Raw genomic sequence first — 25,172 nt, 5'->3', positions numbered from 1 at the left:
AATAGGGCCTTCGCGGCCCGACGTTGTCGGTTGCTCGGGCCCTAATAATTTATACAGTTCTGCAGCCCGGAGACTTAACAGCTCCTGTAGCTCACACTACATTTGCATCCGCTCACGATTACACAGCCACAGAGAATGAGCCTTTAAACACTTTTGTGTAGCTCTTAGCTCATAAACCTTTATACTGCTGACTTTACTCCGTTAACATTTATATGCCAAATGAGCTTATATGTCAAACTAACTCAGATCTTTTGCCAGAAATCAGAAAACAAGTAACACACCAAATGGTTTAAACGGTTTATTAAATATTGCATAATACCGAAAGTCACAGCAGTGTATAGTATCTTTATTTTAATATTATCAATGTAACAGCACTGCAAATTGAAGCAAACAAAGCAAACCTGTTGCAGGTTGTGTGTCTCATCAAACTAGTCCATCCTTATGATTATTAATCATTACGTTAAAGCATCGTGTCACACTTTTAGGTACTCGCACAGTAACTGACAAGTTCTTAGTAAATGCTCTCCCATCACAGAGACAAGGACTAATGGGAAAACCATGGTTACATTAAATATGTCATGGGTACATTTCAATGATTCCCCCCCCCAGCCAAAAAAAGAAAACTAAATGAAAATGAGGCACACTTTTGCTTCTAACATAAGGCATTATGATCGTCACAAATGGCAGCGTAATGTTCATATGCGTCAAACCTCCTGTGCTCAGTAACGCTCCACTCTGTGCTTGGCCCAAAAAAAACCTCCTTCAGGTAAATAAAGCGCTGCGAGTGACGGACAGCTCAGTCTGCTCGCAGTCTATTTTTTATTTTACATATTTACAATCCTTCTTGTGCCTTGCTGCTCAGTAGTCTGCATGTTCATTCAAGATGAAAATACAGACATGGTTTTTTTTTTTTTTTTTTACATATTGTGTGTGCATTGCGCCACATTCATATATTCAATACATTCATACATCCCTGTTTCTGCAGCACAATATCACAGGAACAGTATCGAGTGAGTTGTGTGTGTGTGTGTGAGACTAAATAGTGATTGTTTATTTGTCCACCGTGTAGTGTGTTTGAGATGGAGCGGATCATTCCTTCTTTTCACGCGGAGCTGAAGTTACACAGGAACAAAAAAAAACACAAAAAAAAACGTTTAGCCAGCAGTGGAGGGGAAAACATGCTTTTGTGGTGTAACAAAATACCTGAATATTATATCAGTGCTACACAGGCAGACCCACAGTGCGGCGTGTTATCTTGAGGAAACATTCCTTTGCAGATGTTGGCAAAATTGTCGGCGGTGAGAAAAAAAACAACAGTTTTTTGTCAGAGAGGATGAAACGCTGATTGCTACTGACTTTTGTTACATGAATGCACTTTGTCGCTTATTAAACTTCATTTATGTGGCAGCCACATACATGTTCCAAATGTTTATCATCACTGCACAGCTGTAGCTAACACATTGAAAAGACAAAGCCGTAGAAAACACACACACTTCTAGATGTAAGCGAGAGCTACTGTTCTTTTCTTTTTAATACTTCACATTCATGTTTGTGGTTGTGTGCACTCGTGAAGAGTTCTAGTAACGGGTCGGCCCACTGATGGTCCGGCACCATTTGATTAGAAATGTGTGGATTTGGGTGGAAAAGGACCCGGTTACCTGGAGGATCAGATAGTCACACTAGTCCACCTGGTATAAACAAAACTGCATTAAAATACTTCCCTAGCAATTAGCATGACAACAGCCAGCCGGAGCAGGTCGTAACAAGCACCGAGAGCTATTTGACAAGCTCTGCAAAGGATTGATGAGCACGAGGAATCCGATGAAGATGCGAGCAGAGAACAAACAATAGCTATCGTCTTTCAACCTGTCCGCGTGGACTATACTCTGACATGCTCTGTGCTCGCGGGGGAAGACGGCCTCGGATCAAAAATTCAAAGCGATCTTCCATTAGGGAAGCGATGGAAGCTCAAACAGCGGACTGTCATCGCTTCTAATGCTTTAAGCTAAAGGTGGCCAATGTCGAGGCGATGGCTCATCGTGTTTCATGCTCCGATTTGATCCGTCCACCTCTGTGCATGCTGTGCTAATGCTTCTTATTCAAATCATTCCGCTCACTGTGTAAGCCAAGTTGTATTCATTACAATATGAAAATATGGAGCCACATTTGGAAGGCCTCTTATAAGTTTTCTGTACACATTTACATGGCGAAAAACATACAATCCTGTCAGTAGGGGCGTGGTTAAAACCTCAATATGCTCTTAAAAATGATTATATTCTAAGACACCTCGTTGGCTTCACTTCAAACATGAAATACCTTTTTTTGTTGTTGTGATTAATCTGCTATCATGTTGTTAGGTGGGATCTCCCTTAATGACCAAATAGGAAGTTAAGTGCTATCGCGCCTGTCCTGTGGTTGCGCTGGAGCGTGGCGTCTGCCGCCAGCTACCTGACAGGCCTCGCCATCAGCAGACACGGTTCACTTCTATTTAGACGGAAGAGGTATGAAAGGACAAATAAATAGAGGTTGAAAATATAGGCTGTGCATACACACCGTTCCTCTTCACTTTTATCACACATTCAACACAGTCCACCTGTCCTGTGTTTGCTGTTGAGGAGCTAACAGCACATGACTTGGTAATAACTGTCGTATAACAACTTTGAGATAGAAAAATGAAGGCAATACTGCACCGGTATCTAAAGCTTTGGGGTTGCACTGAGTTGCGAATGTTCTGTGACGTTCTTCAAATACTGAAAAATGAAGATTCATGACATGTAACAGAAAGTAAAACAGGTCTGTCAGAGACCACGTTCTAGAGGGGCTTCATACATAATCTAAAGGGAAGCACGGACCACCACATTGGATTAAATGTCTGTTAACACTGAAGGTTTTCTTTCGCTTCATACTTAGCTAATCGTGATGAACACCTCCGGTCCTGAAAGGTAGCTCGCGGCAAAACAGCTCCAACCACACATCTCATAAAAACACATCCTGCATCCTCCCAAGTCCAGTTCCGGTAATCAGATCCACTCTTTAATCCACACACTGCTCTGCTGCCGGCCTCCGGACTCAGGTGCTACGTAAACACTTATGTACTGTAGATTACATGGACAAGATGGAAGCTATTTATCTGTACAATAAAAGCTACTTTGCGGTAGGTTGTCGCGGAGAAATTCCACACGTGGAGACAGACGAAATTCTGTCAAGAAGAGTGTGCAAAGCGTTGTCGAGGTGTTCACCAGACAGAGGTCCGGGCAGTGAGCTGTCTCTGGCTCCGCCTCCCCACGTACAGTTTGACATACCTCAGGCCCAACCGAACACTTTCCCAGACAAAATGGACTCGCTCCGGCTAAATGACTACGCTAACCAACAGCCATGCGCGATAGTAGTGACTTCCCAAGCTTGACAGGCGACCATGTGTTACAGCCAGATTAGACGTCTTTACAGTTTCACCTCCTTCACGTAATTCCCCGGGAACGTCCCAAACAGTTTCGTCCTCTTTGAGGTTCCTGTAGAGAAAAGAAAGAACAAGGATCAAGTAAAAAAAGGATTCTTTCTCAGATTAAAGGCTAAAATGACGTTGACTTAAAAGCAAAAATAACATATTTAAGATGAATGGCAAGTCCTGTGCATGTTGCACTCAATCCTCCGCTGTCATGCTTTAGAAACCCTACATGGAAGGATGTGAGAATGACTCTACTTCTGCCCTGAGCATGCACATTGCACGCGTACAGTCCTTTGCTGTCATTGTGCAGAAACCCAGTAAGGATTAATGTGACACAGCGAGTGTGACTGCATCCCTGAGGAATGAGCCCCCGGAGGCCTGCGAGGCACATACCGACAAACCAGCCGTCATCGCACTTCTCCATGACGCTGACGAGATCGCCCTCCTGCAGCTCCAGCTCGTCTTCGTTCTGCGGCACGTAACTGTACAGAGCCTGGAAACTGGAGGAAAGAACTAGACTGGTAAAGTCGCTAAGCTAAGAAGACACAAAATCCGAAAGCAGCGATGAAATTATGAAAAGAACATGGCGTGAAAGCGAAAGCGATCTTACTCACATTCCACAGTTGAGACGGTTCGGCTCCGGGCTGCTGCTGTGAGACTGGGGTTGCTGGGAAATGATGAGAGATTGTTTACTGGGGTGGGGGTGCAGTCTATGGACAGAGTCATGAGGGTGGTGGGACAGGGTGCTGCAGTACCTCACCGAGGTCTCAGCTATATTCAAGATCTCATTACACACTGCCTCCTAGTAGTAGTAGTGGTAGCAGTGGGTGAAGTCGTCAGAGAGACAGACAGTCCCGGAGGAGGCCGAGGTGAAGAGTTAGAGAGGGATGGGGGAGGGGGGAGGGGTGTGGGCGAAGGGGGCGAGACAAGAAGGTCGGTCCAGTAAGTAGCAAGGCAGGAAAGGAAGTGATCCGTTAAAAGCCGGGAGAAAAAACAGAGGAGACGTTGGTGGAGCCCGGGAGGAGAGGCATGGAAAGGCAAGACAGCAGAGTGAGAGCATGTAGACAGGAAACATGAGGTATTAGTTCACTTTTTAACAGGATACAGGTTCAGTATGATCATGCAGTGCTTAAGGGAAGTTATAGCTTGATGTTTTGGGTAAATGTACTCTTGTGTTCTCTCAATTGCTTTCTTGCTGAGCGTTAGATGAGAAGAGCGATTCCACTCCCATATCCGTCCATTCTATCTAAAGCTGAAGCCAGCAGCCGGCTAGCTTAGCTTAGCTACATTTTTTGCCTCTTGTTTTATTGTAAACCTTTTGTTAATAACTTCTCCCGCTTATCGACCTGGTTCAACAACTGTTTTTAAAGTTGTCGGTGCCAAACCACCTCATCTGTCCTTTACATTGGGGGGCGGAATTAAAAAAAGCCCTGTAGTCACTTTCACCTTCAGTCATGCGGTACCTAAACTCCCAAATACTTTGGTCTGTGAACCAGGGACGTGCGGTCAGGGGAGGGGTCAAATAATGCTAAAATAAAATAAATATGAATATTTCTCTACTGATCTGTGCTATAAATGTAATTTCTGTATGATTCCAATCATTTCAAGCATTTTTATAATCAAAATCGCTGAATTAGCGCATGTCCTGTTCAAAGGAGACAGTGAGGTGAGGCAGCGACGAGCTGTGACTCACCTCAGATTGCGCAATCCCTCACTAACTGGATTGAAGGCATGCCTTTTTGCTTTCTCATTGTTTGTCACCACTGTAATATTTGTAGACTCTTTTATTAGATGTCCTTTCTTTCCATAGAATAGGTAATGTATTTCATGTATGTGTAGAACATATTTAGTGTTGCTGATCTGACATTAAACCGCAGTGAAAAAGCACAGAGGCAAACACTACCTCTGCCTCAAAGAAGAGAGAGCCTACGGGTCGGGTTCATGCTTGTTCTGTCGTTGCTCTTCTTCTACACTTCTCTTCTTCTTCTTATATTTTGCTTTGACCACAATAATATAAGATATTCTATATCCAAACTTTAAAATGTCTCAAAAAACAGGGAAATATGACCAAATCAACAGCAGTTCAACGTCGGACAGGTAAAGTAACCTTTTATGTGTTTGTTGTTCTCTTTATACATCCGGGGTTGTTACGCAGATTATCGCGGAATCTCACGATTTTGGCGGGTGGCGCCCGCGAGCGCTCTGCTTCTGAAACGCTCCCGGTGGAATCAAATATGTACGTTACCTATGTGTGTGTAAAGAATGCTGATATGAAATATGAAAAACAACCAGTAGTCAATGTGCAAGCTGCCACTTGAATGGTGATTTAAGTTACTCTAATGGGTTCATATATTTGTAAATCTGATTTATGTAGTGTCAGTGCCTCACCAGCCACGAACCTCACCGCACGTCACTGCTGTGTACGGATTAAACAAACAAGACACCAATAAACACATCATGTTAATTAGTGAGGAGGCACTGGTAGGTGAATCATATCAGCTTCGGACAAAGCCAGGCTAGCTGTTTCCTCCTGTTTGGGGGCTTTATGCTAAGCTAAGCTAACTGGCCTGTACTTCCAGCTACATACTGAGCAGACAAACATGAGAGTGATATTGATCTTCTTCTTCAGCAAGAAAGCAAATATATATCTTTTTCCCAAAATGTTGTACTGCTCCTTTAATTAAGGGACAGTCAGGGACAAATTCTACATAACGGGAGTTAAAGATGATCTTTGAAGGTGATGGGTTAATAAGTTAAACAGATGATGAAGTCACTAAAGAAACTACACACTGCTTTTTTTAAAACTCCACCTTACCGCAAAAGAGTTGACATTGTTGTTATCTTGGATGTCAAACAGCATCACAGGGCTCCTGGAGCTCCGGCCGTGATGGTCAGCCTCGTTCTTCACAAACTGCAACACAAAAATGTCAAATCAGCGAGGACATAAAAAAAGAAAAGAAAAAAAGAGAAGCTATTCTCTAGAGCCCGCACCACACACCCACCACCTGCTGTGAATACCGTCATACCTCAGCCACTGTCAGGTTGCATTTCCCTGTCGGTGGAAATTTCAACCTCGCAGCAGCTTTTGAAACGCAAGGCAACATGTGAAACCTATAAATACGCACTAATAAATATGTCACTGTCCTAAATAAACTTCCAAACTCCAACGGCGTCCATGTTATCACACCTCCGAATGGAACAACAACAACATGCTGAATTTTATGAAGAGGAAGAAACTGGAGCTCTCAAATCGATCCTGAAAATGCAAACACACAATAGTTCCTCTTTCAGCTAGGAAACCTGCAGCGCACCACATGAACACTGAAAGACACTGAGAGACACTGTAAAACACTGTAAAACACTTGCGTGTTAGTAGCGCACACACAACAACATGCAGACTTGCAGCTTTAAGCGGTGTGACCACTTTGAACCTAATCTGCCTCCGCTAAAGCAGCAGAGTCCTCCATGTGGCCAACCTCAGGTCAAATCTACAAGTTGTGTCCCTTCCTCCACTCACAAACGTCAGCGTCAGTACTTCATCACACTTCGATCTTAGGGAATCAAACGGTGGCCAAAAGCCCGTGTTTCTGAGTGAGCCTGGGATGCAACACCGCACACCATGCAGAAGATACCTCTGCAGGGCTATGTCGCCTGCCGCCCGGGGCGGCGTGGCCCCCGTCCCCCTCTGCACCTTCCCCCTCCGTCGACTCCTTCTCCCCCCTCACCCAGCCCTCCAGCACCGGCCCCCCACAGGGGCTCACGCTGCGGGACAGACGCGGGGAGTGAGGGTAGAGCAGGAAGTCCCCCCCCTGAGGCGGGGTGAACGTGAGGAAGGGGGTGGTCGAGTTGGGCCTGGGCGGGTAAGGCGGCGGGAGAGGCGAGGCGGACGGGGACGCCATGGGGGAGACACAGTACGGGCTGCCGGTGATGGGGGGCACGGGGCTGGCGGAGTAGGGCGGGGGAAGGTACTCGCCGCAGCGGTAGGACACGGAGGGCAGCGGCGGCAGGGGAGGGGTGGGGGCGTAGGGGGGGCTCCCTCCGCCCACGGTCAGGGAGATCCATTCAGAGGAGATGGCGTGGACCTCGGGGGACACGGAGCGGCGGGGGGAGCGAGGGAGGGGCAGCGGGGAGGTGGTCAGACGGTTACGATACAGCTTTTAAGAGCAACAGGAAGGTGGGAGGAGATGGAGGCGACGAGGGGATGAGAGAAGGAAAAGGAAAGGAAAGATGAGACAAGTTCACTGGGCAAAAAAAAAGAATAAAATCAGAAGTGAAGTCAACGTGAACATCGATGAAAATGTATAGATTCAAGAGACGCAGCAGTAAGAAAACCTCTTCACCGCATCGAAATGCATCCTCTCTACCTGAGGAGAAGCGTTGGTGCTGCGCTGTGGCGATTGGCTGACAGGGGGGTCGAGATACTCCACCCCGTTTTTGATGCGGGGCCGTCTGTTCACCTCCACGTAGGTGACGGGGAAGATGCCTTGGCGGTTGGTGCCCGAGATTTTGCCCTCATACCAGTTTTCATCGACTCTACGAATAAGCGTGATCCTCTCTCCCTGCAGAGACAAAAGCATCTCTACGTGTTAGAAAATAGTTTAAACTTGTTTCAAAGTGCTCCGAAATGAAATGACTAACTCCCACTGCACACCTTTCTGAAGGACATTTCCACCACCGTGTCCCCATTGAAGTTGAAGCGGGCGACGGCCTCTCCGTATTCCAGCACCTGCACCGGGGCACTTTTCTTTGGCTGGGCTTTCTCTGTTGGGGGAAGGAGCTGAAGGAGGCAACGAGCAACAAAGGTTTGAGTGAGAAAAGACAAGTTGAATCACACAAATGATAAACTGAAAAAAAACAACAGTATTTCAATAACTCGAGAAAGACGGAGAGAACTCGCGTACCTCGACGTAACTTTGAGGGAAAATGCCAACTCTTCCGTGATGTTCCCCTTCATACCAGTTTTGATCCACCTGTCGAATAATGTAGACAATGTCTCCTTTCTGAAACGGCAACTCCCTAGAAATGTCCCAAACAGAGTAGTTACTCACATGAAATGAAAGCAGCAATATTTTACAGTACGAGAATGAAGGAAGAGTGAGACCTGTGTTTAACACCACATGGGTGGGGTTCATTCACGTTCAAGTAAAAGGCAACTTGTAAATCTATTATTAGGATTCTACTAGTCTAAACAGTAACTTCCTGCGATTGTATGATTTGGCATTTTGTCAGAATTTGCTTACCCCACCTATGAGACAGAACAAATGCTGACAAGGTCGGCTCGTACGTAAATCAATCAACCAGCATCTTAAAATCCAACGTCCCTGCATCAACCACCTGCTGTGAGACCCGTAACAGACGCCTTACTCACTTTAGAGTTTCTGCTCTGAAGTCGAAGCGAGCCATGGCTGGAGTTCTCTGTGCAGAAACAAAAAGGAAACCCGTTTCACTCTTATTTCATGACTCAAGTGTTATTCTTAACATTTCACTCGGTGAATGAAAGTTATCCAAAGGATTAAATAACCATTATGGACCGACCTCTTTTGACACTTTCTGGTTACGATACCCTCTGGGCTTTGTCATGCACGTGTATTAAGAGAAGATTTTCTATGAGCTGTAAATCTGTTGCCCTTTGTTTACAGTGAGACTGGAGGCACACGCCTCGGTAAACACCACAGGGGTGCAACTAATACCGCATTACGTGTCGATATATAGATAAATAGCCGGTAAACAGCGTGTCTTCCATCACTGCTGTCCCCCTCTGAGCCTTTGACCCAGAGGAGAAAGCCCTGCGTTTTCCTGGCTCACACACAAACTGACAAAGCATCCGCCGTCCGGCTTCCTGCTTACAGAAGGATAAGACGCGGCCCCGCGTTGTACCTCTATGCCCGATTTCCTCTTCTCCGTGTTATCTGTGATGTTGAGCAGGTCTCCGAAGCGCTCGTTGGTGATGAACTGGTGGTGCGTCGGGACGATGCCCGTGTGTCGCCTGGACGCCGTGTCGGCCTCTTCCTGTTCCCGCTTCAGCCGCCGCTGCTCCTCCAAGATTTTCTGCCAGGAAACCAGACCGAACTGTTTGTCCCCCTCCAGATATGGGTCTCCTCCACTCTTTTATTCATGTGACACAGCGGTTATGCATAATATATGATTTCCTCATTCATAACCCAGCTCTCTGGACTAAAGTTTTTCTGTATTTATGAAAGTTTGGCTTAAATCTGAAAGGAAGTTCACCTCTTTGTCCCCGTGACGCCTTCGCAACACTTCATCCTGGCTCTCCCCGAGGACTGGGGACGAGTCTGAAACAGAAACAGCATGGAGATTACGCCGGGAAGCCTTTCTACCGTCAAACCCTCAAGGCAAATCCAACTGAGATAACGACACTTTTCAAATAGAAGATGATGATATTGCAGTCAACTCCCCAATTCCAAAGAATAGAATCATAGAAACATAGAATAAATACAAGTAGGCATGCTTTGAGTCAACACCATAATCTCTGTAACACTAAAAACAAAAAGCACACACACACATCCAAAGAACCAAATGTATTCCTGCATGCACATAGGAATGAACACAGAATGATCCGATGTGTGTTCATGGAAAAAACAAAAACAAAAGCAGGAAAGGAAATATGGAACCTACTGCTTCTTGGCCAAAAGAATAAACATGACATCATGGTTTTACTGATCGACCAATCGGCATCCACCACTAGTCTACTAAAGTTTCACCTTTTTATATATTAGCTAGATGTCTTCATGACTTAATTTGTTCCCCACCATAGATGTTTCATTCTGTTATGTGAAAGAAATCAAAGCAGGGGAACTTCCTGTCTGGCTAAAACAAACCTTTCATGGTGAGAGAATGAAAGACGGCAGATGTAAATTATTCCCAAAACAAAAAACAAAAAAAAACCAGATACAGACATGGTGAGACATCAGTCTGAGAGAGTGTATGCAATGTTTTATCGATACATCCTGCTTAACCATTACAGAGGGGTGCTGGGATTGTAGTTTTAGGTGAGGCTTTCTTTTCTTTGCTATGTAAGGACAGGATTTGACGTCTCATTGTGGATCATAACAAAAAAGACCAAAGTCATGTTTCATGTACATTTATCCTACGCTGTAGCAGTGTAATAAAACACAGGATTCCGTCTGTATGGATGTAATGCTTACGCAGGCTCTAGCACTCTTGCATACAACTCAAATCTGATGTCACCAGGAGAGATATATATACATTACCAAAAGCGGCCTGAACCTCCTACAGTCACTGCAGTGTTTTGATGTGTTTGCGGGATCGTACTCATTCACAGTGAAATGGGAGAGCACCAAACAGCACACTGACACAATGAGATGGAGGCTTCCCTGTCACTTTGTAAACACACCACACAGACTAGAGATGGGAGGGCGGCGGCGTCACTTTGTGGAGAAAAAGGGACACAAGGTGAAGAGAGAGTCGAGATAAATGGGGTGACCACAGAGGAAGGGGGGGGGGGGTGAGAGGAGGGTGACAGTGGTGAAGGTATGGAGATAGCCACCTCTGCGGTGAGCTGCCAGCGGCTGCAGTAGGTTCCCGTTGGCGTCCAAGCCCTGCCCGTTACTCAGGTGGTCAGTGTTGCTTTCCTCTCCGTTACTCAGCCTCTCCAGGACCTCCAGGGAGGACAGGCGCTGTGGGATCAGAGGCCTGGGCTCGGGAGACAAAGCGCTGGGCCTCTGGGTGCCCGCCATCACCTTGGTGGCCAGCAGGCTCCTCCGACTCTGGTGGGACTGCAGGTTCTTCCGTAGCCTGAAGGGAGCCGGCCCCATGAGGAAGAGGTTCCCGGGCAGCGCCGTCTTCTTCTCCAGAGGCGGCAGCCTCTCCTGCTGGGTGGAGGCCTGCTGCCTCTCGTGCTTGAGGATGGTGGTGAAGCGGGTGTAAGAGGCCGGGCAGGAGCCTTTGCATTTGCTGGGTTTGAGGAGGAGTTGGTGATTCAGGTGGTGCAGGAGGTGGTGGTGGTGGAGGTTGTTGTGTTGCAACGGCGACGCCGGCAGCGGGGCAGAGGGACTTTTTGATCCGCCCACATTTTGGCGGTTCAGTTCTGGGGAACTTTTACTGAAGATCAGCTCGACCTCGGCCTCGGTGTTGGAGGGGGAATCAGTCCTGACGTTGTGTCCGTCCTCCTCCACGGTCACAACGCCTGGTGACGGGGCCTCCTCCCCACGGCTCCCGCCCTCGGACTCCATCTGGGCGGCGTCAGCTACCAAAAGGGACTCCGCTGACACTGCGGACGCCATGTAGACGTGGGCGGGGCTGTGGCCGGGGCTGTGGCCGGAGTGCAGGGTGGGCAGGGAGGAGGAGCGGCTGGGCGCCGAGCCGGACCGCTGGATGATCGTTTCAAACTCGCTGACCCGTGACGACACAGCATCCCGCGGAATGTTGCCCCCGTCGTCCGCCTCTGACCTCTCGCCCCCGTCGGCCTTTGACTTCTCAAAAAGGGAGGCCAGGCTGCGGACGCTGCCGTGGGGGCTGCAGCCGGCCGAGCTGGGCCGCTGGATTTGATGCATGGTCCTGTACAGGCTGGAGAAGTCGGACGCGCTCCTCCTAATTGCGGGGGAAACATTCCCGAGGCCGTCCTCACACTCTGTGCCGCAGTTGGACTTGGAGTCTGAATGCTGCCCACGCTGCCTTTCCTCCGCTCCAGCAAAGTCTGCGTCACACGGCCCCGTGTACAGATCCTCACAGCTGTGGGCCTTCGGGTGCCTGGCAGCTTTAGTCCTGCTTTCCTGACTGTCACCACTGGGCGGCAGCAGTTTGGGCTTGAACTTAGAGGGCAGGATTTGGGGTATGCAGGCTTTGGCAGCAGACAGAGGCTTCATATTCTTACACTGGTTACCTATTGCATTACTGGCAAGAACCGATCGACTATTTACAGAGGAGCAGGGTGAAATTATATAGCCATTCCCACCTTTATAATCCACTGGCAAGCATGCAGGACAACAGAATAAACAACATATTAGATTACAATGGTCACAGGTTCACACACACTAAAACAGAGTCAGGCACATTTCTAAAGTAAAGACCAAGTTCCATTAGAAGTGGATGAGAAGAAGAAGCAGACTTGATGCGTTGTGCATCAAGTAAAATATGACTTCTATACTAACAGCATGAAGAATAATGCTTTGTAAAAATGGAACAAGGGGATATTTACTGTCTGAAAGATTCTTGCATTATCAATATTATTTGTTAACAGAAACATAACAAGTGGAACATAAAGTATTAAGACAGCAATATGCCATGAGATGTTATGTGATGTTGGAGGTTGTATAGGAATTATTAACACTGACTGCAGTATCAGTACATTTAAAAACAAAAAGATAAAAAAATGAAATAAAATACAAATCTTTTGTTTTCATACGTCTTTCTGTCACATGACCGCTGCCTGTTCCGCTTTAACCTCCTACACACCGTATACTCTTCTCTTCTACTTTTAGCAATCAGACAGGTGGCTGCAGTGATAAATGCCCAATGGCACCTCTGTTAATACGCTGCTCCCCTACACGGTTGTAAATAATAAATAAATCCTGAGTCAACCTGCCCGGTAAAAATATGGCTGTCAGAGAGCTCTGATGAATACCCGCGTTGCGTTCCCGGCTGTAGCATTGCTGGCGATAACGCCGCAGATGGAGCCGGGAAGTGACACAACACATTCACATGCTGCGAGACACTTCAGCAGCACGAGTGACCCATCTGTCACATTCATATCTAGCAGAGAAAACACACACTGAGGAAGTAGACTAGATATTCTAGCGAGAGAGAGAGAAGAGTCCCGGTCGCTGAAATGCCCCCCCAGGAGGCTCAGCTCTTCAAAAGACAAAGATTTATACGGATATTTTTGTCTTTTATGAGCACAAGACAGAGACACATGATGAAGTGTTTGGTTTCTGGCACTTTGTGCTTTATCTCTTTGGGCAGGAGGCTAATGAAGGAGCGTGCTAGTCAGTTGACTGGAGAGCCAAATGCATTTACTGCAAGGGCTCCACAGTTAAACTTTTGGGATTGATTTTAGTTCCAAGCGTCAACACATTCGTTATTATTGTGGAAATATACAAAACTTTGAGTGGAAACTTTCTATTCCATTGTCTATCTATGGAGTGTCTTTCCAGATGTAATGTACAGTATTGGGTCACACTGTTCTGCCCTTTCTCCTCCTTACATCTCCTCACCTCTCCTCCCCCAGCGTCCCCCCCCCCCCCCGGCCATGTGCGCATGCATTCCAGCCCCCCGGACCTCACACTGACAGCTGACTTCCTCATGCCTACCCACCCTCTGTGTCCCTCCTGTTGATCTCACCCCTGTCTGTTTATCTCCGCTCCTCATCCATCCGCTCTCTGGCGCTGAAACGCTCTGGAGTCTTGCCCTAAGCCTGCCTAGCGACTGGCGGCCCACAACTGGAGCAAGAGATGGGGGTGTGGGTGGGGGTGGGGGGTGGTGTTAAACTCTCCAAGGTTAGCTTCCATCGACTTAGCGAGACAACCTCACTCCCTCCATGAGTTTTCCAAAGCAGATGGCCGGTACACGTTTGATGAAAACATCCATGGCATCAATAATAAATCAAAAGTTGGCGGGGGGAATGAAAAGCTGCGAGGTGATTGGCCGATGCTGTGAGGTCTGGGCGAAAGCAAACGGTTTGGATTCCAACACAAAGGTAACTGGGAACACATGTATCCCCGTCTGACACTGAGTGGTCTAACATTAAGTCTGTAACTCATTGGTTCTGACCCAGCAGGAAAGGCCTTAAATGGCCCGCTGTGCTGTCTAGCCCCACATCCGCACCCATAAACATCCACATCCACACACACACACACATACACACACACACACCTGCCATTTTTACTGGCGGCATACATAACGCGGCTGCTATCCTACCTTTAGATGAGGAGGAGCTGGCTTGCCGCTTGTTTAGGGCCCGCAGACCTTGTAAGGGAATGTCGCCGCCCTCCAGGACGCTCTTGTAAACATGGCGGTCGCATTCTGGAGCCCCGGGCTCACCCGTGGATGATCCTCCGTCCTTCTCCACCTCGCTGTGTCCAGACTTGCTCGAGGAGCTAGACAAGAGGAACGCAGACGGCTAATCAAACACAGCCCGATTCATGATAACCAGAGGGGCGCCAATTGGGTAATGAGCTGTCATATGGTTCACATTTAGTGCGTCTTGAGGTAATTCCTGTCTTTCACAGGCTGGTGGGAGACAAAAAAATAATCAGAGACAGAGAAAAAAAAACAAAGAAAGTGAAGAAATTTGGAGGGCGACGTTGAGTTGGAGTTGGAGGAATTCTGCTACCGCACATATCTTGGCATTCCAGAGAGGCCGACGGGACACATTTCTATAAATATTCTCTGAACATTCCCACATGGTGCATCAGCCGCTGCCGCGCACCTGTACCGCTGTCAGGTTGACTCCGCTTCACATGGCGCTCACGTGTTACTCACGCCGCGGGTCTATCTGTGCGGACAAACATGTTGATGAAGCTGAGAAGAGACTCCAGTGTCACGACATGAAAACCCGTACAAACCCTTTAGGAAAAAGAGGAATTACTATTTTCCAAAATGTGTTTTACATCTGCGGTGTTGCCAAGTCAGAGATTTACAAGCCTACACCAACGTAAGGCTACATTGCGCTCCTTGTTCCCTAACCTCAACACAAAAAGCTCTTTCATAGCTGTGTGCACTGCTGACTGCAGAGGGCCATTAAAAATCAGGTTGGTTCTGGGTTACTTACAAGAATTCACATAAATGCTGTACAGGAAGTCTGCAGGACAGGAGCCGTGTGAGATTTAAGTCCATCTCCTGTTATGGTTCTGGTTAAGTCAACAGTCAGCAATCAGCCTGTGAGAGAACCGCTGACTGAACCTACTGCAGGTTACTGTAATGTTCATCTGTTTCCCTGGAACGACGAGGAGCTCATTGAAATGCCAATTTCTGAGTCTGTACCACTGCATCGCCGTGGCAGCTCTTGTGGTGAGGCCATTCAAACAATTTGGGACTATTTAAATCAATCTTCCAAATACTTTAACTGTTAACAGCTATCATGCATGCAAACACAGTGTGTGTGTGTGTGTGTGTGTGTGTGTGTCTAACCGAGTCCTGAAAACACACACATTTACTAAGAGATTCATTCATTTATATGGTTTTGCATTTTTACAATCAAATGATATATTTACAAGAATGTCTCTGATTTCAAACAGACCCCAGAGAAATAAAAACAACATCCTGCCCTAAACATGTGTGCCTCTGAAGGAAGCCACTTTATGACCTGAGGTTTCCTTTGAAAAGTTTGCGTGAGTGAACTTCCACCTCCCCTTCACCAGGAGCCTCTTCCTTTCGATACTAACAACAAAACGCTGGATTAAAAAGTTGGATTGGGAATCTGTCTTCAAGTACTTGGCCACGGTGACATAATGATTGTAGCAGATGGAAAGCTCTCAGCAGAAACGGAGGGAGGAAGTTTATTTTCCCCCCGGACTGTAGCGCGAGACAGTCACCGTGGCTCAGTCCCGAATTCCTTACATTTTATTACGCAAACGAAAATAGAATATGTCAATCTCATCGGACAAAAACAAAAAAGATCAAGGGCTCGGAGGGCTTTGTTTTAGTAACCGCCAGCATCCTCTTTCACAACGCAGTTGCCGCTCTTAGTTCTGTGCACACGCCCATTCAGAAGAAGATAACGGTTTTTAAGTTATGCAGCAGCTGGGTGAGTTCCCTCTCTCCCAGTGACATCCAGGTTGCTGTCTTTAAATAAATCCCCCACATAGCAGCCATGACTCCCACCCTCCCAACAAACACCGTGAAATACAGACAGAGGACACACTGTTCTGGGAGCTTTTTGCCTCATTAACAGGATCTCCTCAGGAAGCAGGAGTTCCCCCTGCTGAGGCTGGGCCAGCTCTACAGGGTTGGAGAAAATCTCTCACTGACATTTATCCCCATAACGTGCCTTAAATAATCATCGGCACGCTTGAAGGGAGGAAAGCAAGTTTGAAAGCTCAAGTATTGGAATGGGAAGGAGGCATGGACTTACTACTGCTGCAGGTCGGAGGCTGTTTCCAGGGGGCTGAAAGAGGGGGCACTCTGCAACAAACCAAACAAAGAAGTCATTGATAGATCCACAGGAAGGTTCTCCTCCAGCTAGAACAGAGGCAGGGGCATTAGCTATGGTCAGATTCTCTCTTCTTCTCCTCGCTGGCGTTCACTCTGCTGCTCTGGGTTTTTTTTGTCTCGAGCAGCCGGGGTTCTTAGCTTCTCCGGACTGGGCTCGGCATGGAGGAGTAAGCGTGTGTTTTGGCCTGCATGCAAGTTGGAGAAAACAAGCGGCAGTGAGAAGAGGGGATGGGGAGGGGAGGGGGGAAATGGGCGGGTGGGCGTGCATCGGTCAGGGGGGCACCCATGCGGGGAGGGGGCTGTCATGGGCTCAGCCAATGGGCTGCTGTCTCCCAGCGAAGCCGTTTCTTTTGTCTGGTATTGAGTCACTCTCATTACCACTGGACCAGACCGGGGGACAATTAACCAGCTGGTGGTGGAAGCAGGCCGGATTACACATACACACACACACACACACACACACACACACACACACACACACACACACACACACACACACACACACACTCGACACTCTCTCTCACACACTTAAAGAGCCAAAAAAGAGAAACAAATGCTTACTGACAAAGTAAAGAATACAGTCAAACATATTCATTGTAGGAACAGATCATTATAACACAGTTATAAAGACAAAGAGCACAAACATGAAGGCAGAAATAAATAAACTGAGAGGAAACAGTGAGTGAATACTGTTTAAAGGACTACAAGAGTAAAAGTAGAGTATTTAGAAGCAGATATTATCTCCAAAACACAGGGGTGGTCATTCCGTGTGGTGGCACCCACTAGCATTTTGAATGGTTTAGAGCCAACTAATTTTAGCCCACTGTTTCTGTTGCTCCCTTCTTTTCAGACGTCACAGCAGGTAAAAATAACGGATGTGACACGGGGCACTATGAATAAGAGCGCAAGTGTTGTTTGCAAATACGATTGCACAATCCCCATCCCAGCCAGCCTGGCCCTGCCGCTAATACCACGTCCACTTCCCCACCGCACGGCCAAGTGTCCGCTTCCACGCGCGCCGATGACCAGACAAGGAGCATTCTCCGCGGCGACATTTGCCACAACATGCCTTTCCACTTAGTTGCCAGGGCAGGATGATCATTTATAACCTTTCAGAATGAATCTTTGTAAGAACAGAACATCAGGCTGGCAGGTCTGTAGTCTGGTCTATTTATAAAGCCAAATGTTCCATGTCGACTCGGGGGAACACGGCAGTGTCATTGAATAATCTGCAGCTCTTCCTCGCTCCGCCACACCTTGTACACCCCCTCCCTCAAAACTGATATCAGGGGGAGAAGATAGTGTCCTCTTGCACCCCTGGGTAGTTGGGCTAATACACACACACACACACACACACACACACACACACACACACACACGGCATCAGTGGAAAGTAAACAGGAAACAAGCATGGAAAGCTTATCTGGAGTAAAGGAATGGCATCTTAATCTGGTTATTTACAAGATGCCTGATTAGTGTCACTTTATGCGAACCTTTCTTTATATTAAAAGGTAAAACTGTTCCGCTTGAAACTAATCCTACTCTGACATCACTTAACATATTACGAGGAAGAGACATTTTTCATCCAGCTAATGAAATACAAGGGGCAAATAGAAGGTAGAGGAAGAGAGCGTATATAAACGAGATGCTAAAACTGGCCCGACTTATCAGATGGAGACGCACACAGAGGATGAAAGCAGCGAGAGCGTGACATGGACGTGAGTGAAAGCCTCGTGAGTCAGTGGAGCACCGATGACTACGTTTCTGCAGAATTCCTTGGTGCATGTTTCCTAACAGGTGCCACTCGGAGCCACTTTCATATTCAAAATAGCGATCATGAGTAGGTCATGGTAACATGAATCTCATTCTTTCCAGCACCTTATTTGTGTTGATGTGTACTCATGAAAACAAACAGCTCCCCCAGTGTGAAGGGCCTGTTATAGCCGCGAGCGCCCCTCGTCTCATCTCCGCTAAACGCTTAAAGGTAAAAGGCCAAGTGTGTAACAGAGGTTAAATATAAAAGCACAATGAGCTGGCGGGCTTACAGAGTCGCCTCCTTTAGAATATGTCAGGTGGCGGTGTAGGGGGTGGGTGGGGGGGTGGGGGGGCTATGTAACTCAGCGCTGAGACAGTGTGGCAGCAGCCCTCTCGTCAGCACATGCTCCACAGATGGAGTCACTGTGTCGGTCGTAGGCGGCCAGAAGGCTCTTTCCTGACCGGAGCTAAGTGTGGACCACGTGCATCGAGGAGCCTCTGTTTGACCGTAACTGTGACTGTTTTCTTCGTCATGTTAATCAAGAGGACCATTACTGTGATGATACACAGGCGTCACTCTTACCCAGTGGCTATTAAGTGACGCGGAGTGATGATTGGACAGGACGGGATAAAGAGGAGGAGGAAATAGTGCAGTCTGCTCGGATTATCTAATGTGTTACTTACACTAAGCCTGCTCTTTAGAGGTATTTAGCTGACAACGGGCTAATTAGCGGTGTGAAACCATAAGAAGACTGTTATAAAGATGTTGATCAGAGGAACTTTTAATGCTGTCGAGTAATACCACTTAATTAGTAGAAATGGTTCACCACAGCACTTTGAAGGTCATCAATAAGACCAAACTGGACCAGAGCTCTTCATTTAACCCCGGAGCACTGTGGTTTTTGCACACTTCCACCCATATCTCTCCCCCCCGGTAAAACCGAGCGAGTGCTGATATGTCAATCAAACTCCAATGAGCCAGAGTGTCTGGCTGGGCCTTAAGGTCAAATGCTACGCATACCAGGAGCAGCTTTAGAAGTGACTTTGACATTAAACAGGAGCCAGTCATCAAGCCCAGATCATCTGGCAAACATCCAGGCTGCCATGAGACCTCCACCGCTAAACCTCCTCCACATATACACTAACCTGGAGCTGGAGACCCTGCGTCTGGCCCGATGCTAGGACATGACCTCATGTGGGAGCTAGCGGTGCCACCTCGTATGATCCAGGGTGTGGCAGTGTGGCTCTGACTGACAGGGAGCGAGGGGAACCAACATCTGTTTGTAGGCGGACGGTGCCACGCTTGTCTGGTGCCAGCTGAGGCCCGAGGCATGGACTTTGTCGCGGCACCGTATGCTGCTTCAACACGCCTGAGTCCGTTTGGGTATTTTGGTAAATACACCAGACAGCAGACGGGCGGCAATTGTTATTATCCTGGAGCCTAATGCTCGAGAGGACCGCAGACTCTCCACGTGAAGAGTGACTTCTGGATGAATCATCCAGGCCAGGCCTCAGCCAGTCGGCAAGGTGGACATCAAAAATGAACCAAACGACGGGCGTTGAGTTAACAACATGGAAGAACAGGGGTACTGTCAGGGTTGGCAAGAGATCACAAGAAAGGATGGTGATAACTCAAAACTACTCTGTGATGATTTACTTGATACTTTATCAACTACTGGAGTATAACAAACCCTAAACAATATTAAATATGAACTATCTAAACTGCACAGGGTAAAGGCCACAGTGGTTTTCTGATTGTGCTCACTCAGCATCACAGATGCAAACAAATAGCTGAGAGACACGTTTGAAGAGGGCAAAAATAGATCTCAGTTGACTATTTTAGACACTAAGAGGGACAAAATCCTTTTGTATGAGGCGATGACGAGGGATGACAAATGCTTTGAAAAAAGTTCAGCTGCAGATGGGATTGCTGGTATACATCCAAAAACAGTTCAAGTTAACAAAGAGTTTATGATTAAAAACAGGGTTGTATAAACGTTGGTTGATGGGACACGTGGTAGTAAATTTAGGTGAAGAGGAAACACGGTTATCCCTTACACATGCTGTCACATAACCTTTTATGTGCCCGATCAATAAATCCATTATTCAGTAGAATATCCAAAGTGGAAGCAGAAACTGGAGTAGTCTTCATAGACATATAGACACAGCTTGTTTAGGCATTATTTGAACATGGATGTTATCACATGCAATGAAATACTGTCACTTTAAAGACAGCGACCACTTACCGCTTTGTCAAACTCCATCTCTGAAAAGAATTTATACCAAGGCTCATTCTCTAAATCTACATCTTCTGGGTTTACATCCTGAGTCTAGGGGCATGGCAACAAGAGGAGGAGGAGAAAGACAAAGAGAAGACAGTTCAGACAGCACAGAATACACACACCACGGTAATGAGCCCAACACCATCAATTATCAGCAGCACTGTAGCTGTTCTCATTGAAGGATCGGTTCACACTTATTCAAGTCTATCTTAAAGGAAAAGTCTGATACTTTGATACTTTACTCGAGAAGATTGACACCACTGTTAAGTCTGTGCGATAAATATGAAGCTACAGCCAGCAGCAAATTAGCTTAGCTTAGCATGAAGACTGGAAACCGTCTGCGGCTCCCACAGTAACACCATGATTGAGCTTAAGAGGTGCTGATACCAGGCTAGCTAGTTTGAAGTCTTTATGCTAAACTAAGCTAAGCTAAGTAGCTGCTGGCTCTAGCTATATATTTACTGGACAAATATGAGCGCGGTATCAATCTACTCATCTAACTCTTCACAAGAAAGCCAATGAGCATATATTACCCTCAATATCAAATGTTTCCTTTAACACAATACTCATACACACATTAAGGAAGCTACGGATCGCTGTACTTGTTCCTCCTATACATACTGTTACTATGCCACCGCAGCTCAGCAAAGAAACACTGTCCAGTTACAGACAAAGAGGGAATTTAGTACAAAAAAGGCTTTAACTTTTGTTAGATAGTCATTTGATTTGACGGCTGAAGCCTCAGTTGAACTTTTGAATGCCATGTGGCATCCCTTCCATTGCTTTTGGCTCTGGCAGTTTGGACAGGAGGTTTGATTTCAGCAACTAAAGTATGTACATATGGGCATATAGGTACTGTATTAAAAAAAGACTTGAAAAAACATGAACCAAGTCTTCTACCCAAAAAGTGCTGTTATTCAAAGTAGACTATTCGTCGTTTTTATTTTATTCTATTGAATCAGACGACACATACCGATGACGACTAACAAAACATGCATTCTTTTTGGAGAAGTAACGTAACAATCTTTAAAATATTAGCTTTATATGAGGGCTAAAGTAACGCATCTTGCAGCACCAGAGAGTAAAACTGAGGTAGAAAGTGACCCGCTACGGTAACAGGAACACTGACCCGTAATAACTGAGCTTGTGATTGAAGTCCGTTATTTCACAGAGTTCCCAGGATGAACTGGGGCGAACTCCCTCTAATGAGTGGGTTTGTTGCCACTGGGATCTTGGCTAACGACATCTACTAGCTTGATGTAACCGAAGGCATCAGACAAACAGTAATTACATCATTACATAAATCTACTTCATCACAACACTGATCGCCTCCATGTCCTCTATTATAAAAGGAAATGCAATATGTATGCGTTCTCCTTTGGTAAATATTACATCGTAGATCTAGGGAGCAGCTGCCAATTATCTATCATATGGCACAAAGCTCATCATCAACAGACAGCGCTCAAGGACACTGAATGATGCCGCTCCGTTTGATTGAGCACAAACTGCTAAGGCTGGAGACGGAAGCGAGGTAGAGGGCATTACACACGCAGGATCCATGTTTAGTGTCTGTGCTGGCATCCTCTCACGCCGAGCCGATTCGACCCAATAACCTTAAGTTGAAGACGGGGAGACAATGGCTCTCCTTGAAAGCGATACTCCCCCGCTGCCCGGCAGGATCATCTGTCACCGCAACAGGACACCCTTTAGGAATGTGGCGCACATGGCGATTCAGGCTACACATAGGTCGCCGTCCGAGCTGTTAGTGAGGCTGCCACCCGGGGAGCTTAGATACGGAGGTGGTGGGTGAGGGTGTGTGTGGTTGGGTGGAGAGTGGGGGACAGCTTACGCAGACATGCACACAGAAAGAAGGAGAGAGAGAGAGAGAGAGAGAGAGAGAGAGAGAGAGAGAGAGAGAGAGAGAGAGAGAGAGAGACAGGGGCAGACAGGCAGGCGGCTAGCATACCGTTCTCTCCAGCTTCAGCACCGACGATTTTCCCGGCTCGTACTCGAAGATGCTCTTGGGCTCGGCGCGGTACTTCCTGGTGTCTACCTTTTTATCCGGGGGCTCCCACTCGTTCCTGTGGAGAGGGCGGGTGTCAGGGAGGGGGTGGGGTGCGGGGATGGAAGAGAGCCAATCCTTATCAAGTAGTCTCCATGGCAACCAGCAGAGGCTAAGATGTTTTTTTTTTTGTTGTGTTTTTTTTTTCCGAACATGACGTCTGCCATCATTACCTCTCTCTCTCTCTCTCTCTCTCTCTCTCTCTCTCTCTCTCTCTCTCTTCCTCTAATGATGATATGGCAGAAAATCTAATTCACGGTTCAGCCAAATCAGTAACTCGATAAGGCAAACAAGATTGGACCCAGTGAGACAAAACAGAGCGCAGCATTTCCCGGGAGAATTTCTGACTGTAATAGACAGTCAACACCAAAATGACTACTCACAAAAGGACCAAAATAACACTCTTAAATGAGAATTACCCAATCCTACACTTATTCTCTCAACTGTTTTTCTGAATGAAATTCTTTCTGAGCATCAACAACATCAAGCAGCTTTTTTTTTTTTTTTTTTTAACAAAGACACGTTTTGCACTGCCCCCTTTCATACATATAAGCCCCGAAGGAAAGAGGAAGGTCAGTCCTCGACATGTCATCTGCAGCTCTAGTGGGCAACAGTTTATCCTCCATCACCTGTCCTCCTTCAGCACTCTATCACTCATTTCTCTGAAAGCAGGTCGTCTTTGTGTCACTGCTGACATGTGTGTGTGTGTGTGTGTGTGTGTGTGTGTGTGAAGGGGGTGGGACTAATCACCCCTCCAATACAAACTGGGAAACACAGTAGTGGAAGCCACTGGGGACAAAATAACATCAGACTTGCAAAGTGAGAAAGAAGACATTGCTCTGCTGTGCCATGTTTAGTCACGCTTACTAGCACTGTATGTAAATAAAGACCAATACAACGACACTGTGAGAACACATGAGCTACCATTATGAGCTACCACTACAGCCATGCCTTTATATCACAGGAACACTCCCTGTTAAAGACACAGACATAAATAGGATTCCTCCACTTATGTTGAGTTGTATCACTTTTCCTACTTTGTATTCTGAGTTGTAAACCGCTCCTTTCTTCGCTAACAAACACCAGCAGCACTGTGCTTTTGTACTTCATATCAAAGCGAACGCCATACGGAGGAGGGTTTGGAGCAGATGGAGGACGCTGACCTTTTGGCGGAGGGTCTGAGGGAAGAGGAGCGCGTTGGCACCGGCATCGAGCGGCCTCTCGAATCCACCTCGGCGTCACTTTTGGAGCGCGGGACCGATCTCACTGCAAAACAGGCACAACAATGTCGACGTGAGGCTGAATGAATGCATCAAGTGTAAATCATGTGCGCCGCATGCTCGACATAAATACTTATTTATTGGTGTTGTACATCAATGAAAAAGCCCAAATCCCAAACTCACCATCTTCCAAATAACCAAAGGGAGTGGGACAATCATCTGAAAGAGGCGCAGACAACAACCACAAGTCATTTATTACAACTTTTATACATCTATGTTCTGGTGCTGGAATACTAAATTATTCATAAGGCATTAAAAACACTCTTTTCCTGTCCCCCCCCCCCCCCCCCCCACACACACACACACACACACACACACACACACACACACACACACCTCACACCTTCCATTAGGCCGAGCACTACAGGTTCACCAAACACAATCAAACAGTGTCAAATCAAAGCACTTTACAGGAAGCATTACTGAGCTAAAAAGGGGATGCAGACATCGATGAGCTTCGAGGCTCTGAATAAATAATGCATTGTAAAGCAAAAAAAAAAAAAAAGTCGTGACTGCCACAATCCAAATTATCTCTGTATATATATTTTGTGTAAGATAACGTTTGCAGAATCATATCAGTCACAACCACCAAAGGAGGAAATCCAGGTCAAGCTGAGACTGAGAGCAACTGAAGAAGAAATCTAAGCATTCAGGCTCTTTTCTCCTCATACAAATCTTGTCTCCTTCACTCTGGCAGACCGACCCAAAACTAAAACCAGGAGCGAGAATGGAACCTGAATCCTGAACCCTTTATACTGCCTGAGGGACTGTACACAGGGCAGCACAGCCCACAGCCTCGGTGCAGGACTGCAGCGGCATCTAGCGGCAAAACCAGTACACTACATGAGGAGGATGTTTGGGAATCATGACATTGTTGAAAAAAATATAACAGCTTGAAGCTTTGAATGTTAGATGTTTAACAGCAAAAAGAGAAAGGCATGAGTAATAGTTACAACTCGTTAAGAGAAAGTAGAGCGGCACTACGAGGCTTCGTGCATCATCCTTGTCAACATGTCAATGTCTCGTGTGCGATGTTGAAGGCCAACATTAATTAGACGATACAGCAATTTCACAAACTTTAGCAAAAAACAGCCGAGCAGAACATCAAAGGGGGACTCCAGCAATTTAGAATTGCGCTTCCATAAAATTGGGGGACTCGCAAGACAGATTTTAAAAAACAATTATCAAAATGAATATCCTGACTATTTGTCCCTACT

At 46.7% G+C, this 25,172-nt stretch overlaps 1 protein-coding gene across 2 annotated transcripts in view; it reads right to left on the bottom strand.

Annotated features, from left to right (window-relative positions):
- Window positions 1-285: 285 nt before the first annotated feature.
- LOC137884352 (sorbin and SH3 domain-containing protein 1) overlaps window positions 286-25,172 on the bottom strand; it is a 38,881-nt gene continuing 13,994 nt past the window's right edge. The window contains exons 10-27 of one of the 2 annotated variants that reach the window (XM_068726134.1): window positions 24,079-24,114; window positions 23,839-23,941; window positions 22,580-22,694; window positions 20,578-20,661; window positions 16,497-16,546; window positions 14,342-14,520; window positions 10,974-12,392; window positions 9,674-9,738; window positions 9,323-9,493; window positions 8,814-8,860; window positions 8,347-8,461; window positions 8,097-8,222; window positions 7,810-8,004; window positions 7,078-7,599; window positions 6,261-6,356; window positions 4,060-4,247; window positions 3,839-3,945; window positions 286-3,509 (exon numbers count right to left, since the gene is read on the bottom strand). In XM_068726134.1, the coding sequence (XP_068582235.1) occupies window positions 3,442-3,509; window positions 3,839-3,945; window positions 4,060-4,247; window positions 6,261-6,356; window positions 7,078-7,599; window positions 7,810-8,004; window positions 8,097-8,222; window positions 8,347-8,461; window positions 8,814-8,860; window positions 9,323-9,493; window positions 9,674-9,738; window positions 10,974-12,392; window positions 14,342-14,520; window positions 16,497-16,546; window positions 20,578-20,661; window positions 22,580-22,694; window positions 23,839-23,941; window positions 24,079-24,114 (3,686 nt within the window). In that variant the 3' untranslated portion in view covers window positions 286-3,441. The remainder of the gene's footprint in view (window positions 3,510-3,838; window positions 3,946-4,059; window positions 4,248-6,260; window positions 6,357-7,077; window positions 7,600-7,809; window positions 8,005-8,096; window positions 8,223-8,346; window positions 8,462-8,813; window positions 8,861-9,322; window positions 9,494-9,673; window positions 9,739-10,973; window positions 12,393-14,341; window positions 14,521-16,496; window positions 16,547-20,577; window positions 20,662-22,579; window positions 22,695-23,838; window positions 23,942-24,078; window positions 24,115-25,172) is intronic. The other variant, XM_068726140.1, reaches the window with a different exon arrangement.

This window comes from Cebidichthys violaceus, unplaced genomic scaffold, assembly GCF_023349555.1.
Source record: "Cebidichthys violaceus isolate CVI_PGR_0920_01 unplaced genomic scaffold, fCebVio1.0.p SCAF_10, whole genome shotgun sequence".
In the NCBI taxonomy this organism is placed as follows: domain Eukaryota; kingdom Metazoa; phylum Chordata; class Actinopteri; order Perciformes; family Stichaeidae; genus Cebidichthys; species Cebidichthys violaceus.
This window is presented reverse-complemented; position numbering and strand designations above follow the sequence as displayed.